General features: G+C 47.4%; 1 protein-coding gene across 1 annotated transcript; it reads right to left on the bottom strand.

Moving 5' to 3' along the window:
* Positions 1-2,716: 2,716 nt before the first annotated feature.
* On the bottom strand, positions 2,717-3,409 carry LOC127796808 (uncharacterized). The gene has a single exon (XM_052329209.1). It carries the CDS (start codon positions 3,407-3,409, stop codon positions 2,717-2,719), a length of 693 nt encoding a protein of 230 aa, XP_052185169.1.
* Between the last annotated feature and the right edge of the window lie 318 nt (positions 3,410-3,727).

Here is a 3,727-nt window from a genome sequence, read left to right as displayed (position 1 = left end):
CGCCCGGGGCTTTTTGATACGGATTCCATAAACATGCGCGGGGTTGGGGCACGCTTGTTGTATTCCACCATTCTTCCTCGAGATGAGGACTGCTATTTTTGAAGCCCCCCTGATGACATGGATGATTTCGAACGCCACCTGGCCATTGTAAGCCCCGTTTTTTCTCTCTTTTTTTTTTTTAGGGTTGCCTATTTAAATTTCCTTATGGAAGGGTGCTCAGGGAGCCATGGTGGTAAACGCGATTAATCGGGCACGCGTTGCTCGTGCTGAGGCAGAGATCGCTCATTGGATGAACAAGTCTTGGCAATGGAGTGAGGAAAAGCAAGTACTGAACATGAATATTCGACACTTGGAGTCTGATAGTTTGAGCCTTCACACGCAAGTCGAAGGCCTCCAAACCTAGCTTCAGGGTCTTACTACAAGGTGCCAATCAGTAGAATCAGAGGCCCAAAAATGGAAGGGGAAATCCGTGGAGCAAGGCCAAGCGTATGAAGAGATGACATCTTTATTTTCTAATGCTTGGGAGGAGATTGTTCAACTTCGGAGGCCTCTCACCAACTCCAAGGATCAAGTGGCACAGGCTCGTTAAGAGATATCTAGTCTTGGTGAAAGTAGGCATCGAGAGATCAATGAGGTCGCACGAGAGGCAGTGAAAGAGTATCGGCTTTCTAATGATTGCTTTCAACGGAAGGAAGCCTACGCTAGCTGCTTCTCCAAGCTAGGCTTTTACCTTGGCCATAGCCTCCTAGAGTCTCAGCGTCCTAGGGAGTCATTTCCTGAGATGGTGTTTTTGGAAACAACTTCACTTGATCCTCCTGACTAGCGGAAGTATGAACCCAACTCATGTGACCTTGACGAATATATAAGGGCAGCCTTGACAGATGACCTGGCCAACTTGTCTGGTCCATGGAGTCCTTATGTACCTGATCTGGAGGATACTACTGAGATTATAGAGGCCCTGCAAATGATTAGGTAAGGGTTGGATGAACCTGATGGTGCCCCCTTGATTCCGCTTCCTTCGGAGCTGGAGCACCTCCATTCTTGCAGAGATGATTAGGCTATGTGCTTTTATTTTGCTGAATTCCTATTTTAGTTATGTAAAATAGTAACCCCCTTTTTTATGGATGTCGAGCTTTTGGGCCACTATTCCTATGTACGAAATTTTAGGTGTGCTTGTTTGTCATGTTCACACGTGGGCTGTTATCGCTTAATATATACATATTTCCTTCTAGTATCTTTTGCACATGTTTGCTTGTCATGGTGTTTTAAATTTTTCTTTGACTATTCCTATGTTGGGACGTGTCCTACTCTTTCTCATGCTCTGTGTTCAAGAATCATGAATTACAAGAATTGAGGGTGGGCGCAGTGCCTCCGGCTTACGCTTGTGGGGTTCGTACTGCGACCTTAGGTTTTTCTTGTCATTTTGATTTGGAGGCCTCATCGTCGGGCTATCCCGAATCGTTTTGAGGGCCAACATATGTTCCTTGTGTGGGGAGCCCTCTTGGAGGTCCCTGTCTTTCCTCTTATGGGCTCGTCTGCCATAGGCAATCTTGGTTTGGCCTCGAGTTTGATACATGATTCTTATCAGGCATCCGAGTTTGTCGGGAGGCCTAGGTGCCGGATTGACCAAGGAGTTGAGTCTAGCTTAGAGGTATAGACTGGACTCAAACAAGGGATCCAGGTGAGCCTGCGGGCATAGGTGTCGGAATACCCGAAGAAACTATGTCGATCCGGATTGACCAAGGAGTTGAGTCTAGCTTAAGGTTAAGGTTCGTTGCTGGATTCTTGCCAAGCGTCCGAGTTTACCAGGAGGCCTAAGCGCCGGATTAGTCGAGGAGTCGGGTCTAGCTTGGAGGCATAGCGCCAGACTCGAACGAAGGATCCAGGTGAGCCTTCGGGCACAGGTTTCGGGACATTTGATGATCCCAGAATGGATCGTAGCACATTTGTTGTTGTGTCCTCCGTGTTTGTCTTTCAGGGTCGGTCCACCTTAGGGAATCTTGATTTGGCCAGTGAACTAGCGCGAGATTCCTACTAGACATCCGAGTTTACCAGGAGACCTAGGCGTCGGATCGACCAAGGAGTCAGGTCTAGCCAAAAAGGCATAACACCGAACTCAAACGAGGGATCCGGGTGAGTCTGCGGGCATAGGCATCGAATTTTTTGGCGATCTCAGGCTAGCTCATGGTCATTGGCACCAGATTGCAACTGCACAACTCAACTCTAGTAAGAAGAATCATGCCAGAATTATCACATGGCTTATCTCTCTCTCTTTTTTTATTTTTTTGCGCCTCCCTAGGGTTGGTTTACCTTAGAGAATTTGGGTTTAGCTCGTGATCTAGCGCGGGATTCCTGCCAGACATCCGAGTTTATCAGGAGACCTAGGTGCCAGATCAACCAAGGAGTCGGGTCTAGCCAAAAAGGCATAACACTGAACTCAAACGAGGGATCCGAGTGAGTCTGTGGGCATAGGCGTCGGATTTTCTGGCGATCTCGGGCCAGCTCGTGGTCATTGACACCAGGTTACCACTAGGCGACTTGGCCTTTGGGAGCGGGTGGTGCTTGAGCTGTTGTACCTGCATTACATTCCATGACACACACAAATAGTCGAGCACACTGAGATTTTACGTGGTTCAGCTTATAGTTTTGCCTACTCCACGGGAATACATGGGGTATATTCTTTTATTTGTTTGGGGAATATTATTATAATGAAAAGTTAGAGAGAATCCTGACCCTCAGATGGATTAGGCAACGCCTCTGGTGATAGGCTTGGTCCTGCATCTCGTGCTTTGCCTTCTTCACTGGAGTTCATAGCCGATAGGGTCGGGAAGTACCTTTTGAGGTTCATGGTGTTCCAAGTTTTGCCCATTGCCTCGCCTTGTAGTGTTTGTAGTATGCACGTGTTAGGTCCCAACATTTTTCGAATTTTGTAAGATCCTTCCCAATTAGGCCTGAGTTTCCCTTCTTCTCTAAGAGCATTGGTGATGGCCGCCTTCCTGAGTACCAGATCTCCTTCTTCAAGTTTGCGAGGGCGAACCCTTTCATTGTAGTAGTTGGAGAATCTTATCCGATAAGCTGCCAACTGTATCGCCGCCTTTTCCCTCAATTCGTCCAACAGGTCCAAATTCTCCCGTAGACAATCCAAATTACATTCTTCCTTGAAGGCCATGACTCGGGGTGAACCAAGGTCTACTTCTACAGGGATGAGTGCGTCAGTTCCATAGGCCAAGCTAAAAGGTGTTTCCCTGGTGGGTACCCGACTGGTTGTGCGATATGCCCATAAGATGCTGGGGAGCTCATCGGCCCATCCACCTTTTGCCTTCTCCAATCGAGTCTTTAAGTCGTGCAGTATGGTCTTATTGCTTGCTTCAGCTTGTCCATTCGCTTGGGGGTATGCCACGGATGCCATTCTTAGACTGATTCCTCATCAATGACAAAAAGCTCTGAATGCATTTGAGTCGAATTGTGTTCCATGATCTGTATTGAGTATGCGTGGCACGCCGAAATGACAAATAATATCTTTTCATACCATTCCTTCCACCTTTTTTTCAGTGATGGTTGCTAATGGTTTAGCTTCCACTCACTTCGTGAAGTAATCTGTAGCCACCAATAAGAATTTTCGTTGAGCAGAGGCCATTGGGAATGGCCCCAGTATGTCTAGACCCCATTGTGCAAACGATAGAGGTTGGAATATTGGTTGGATGGGGGCAGGAGGCTTTACTATCAG

The sequence above is a fragment of the Diospyros lotus genome, chromosome 3 (genome assembly GCF_014633365.1).
Source record: "Diospyros lotus cultivar Yz01 chromosome 3, ASM1463336v1, whole genome shotgun sequence".
NCBI classification, from domain to species: Eukaryota; Viridiplantae; Streptophyta; class Magnoliopsida; order Ericales; family Ebenaceae; genus Diospyros; species Diospyros lotus.
The sequence above is the reverse complement of the archived record's forward strand: the minus strand, read 5'-3'. Positions and strand labels throughout refer to the sequence as shown.

What these genes read in the sequence shown, in the direction of transcription:
- LOC127796808 (XM_052329209.1), bottom strand. Translation starts at nt 3,409, where the DNA reads ATGGCATCCGTGGCATACCCCCAAGCGAATGGACAAGCTGAAGCAAGC.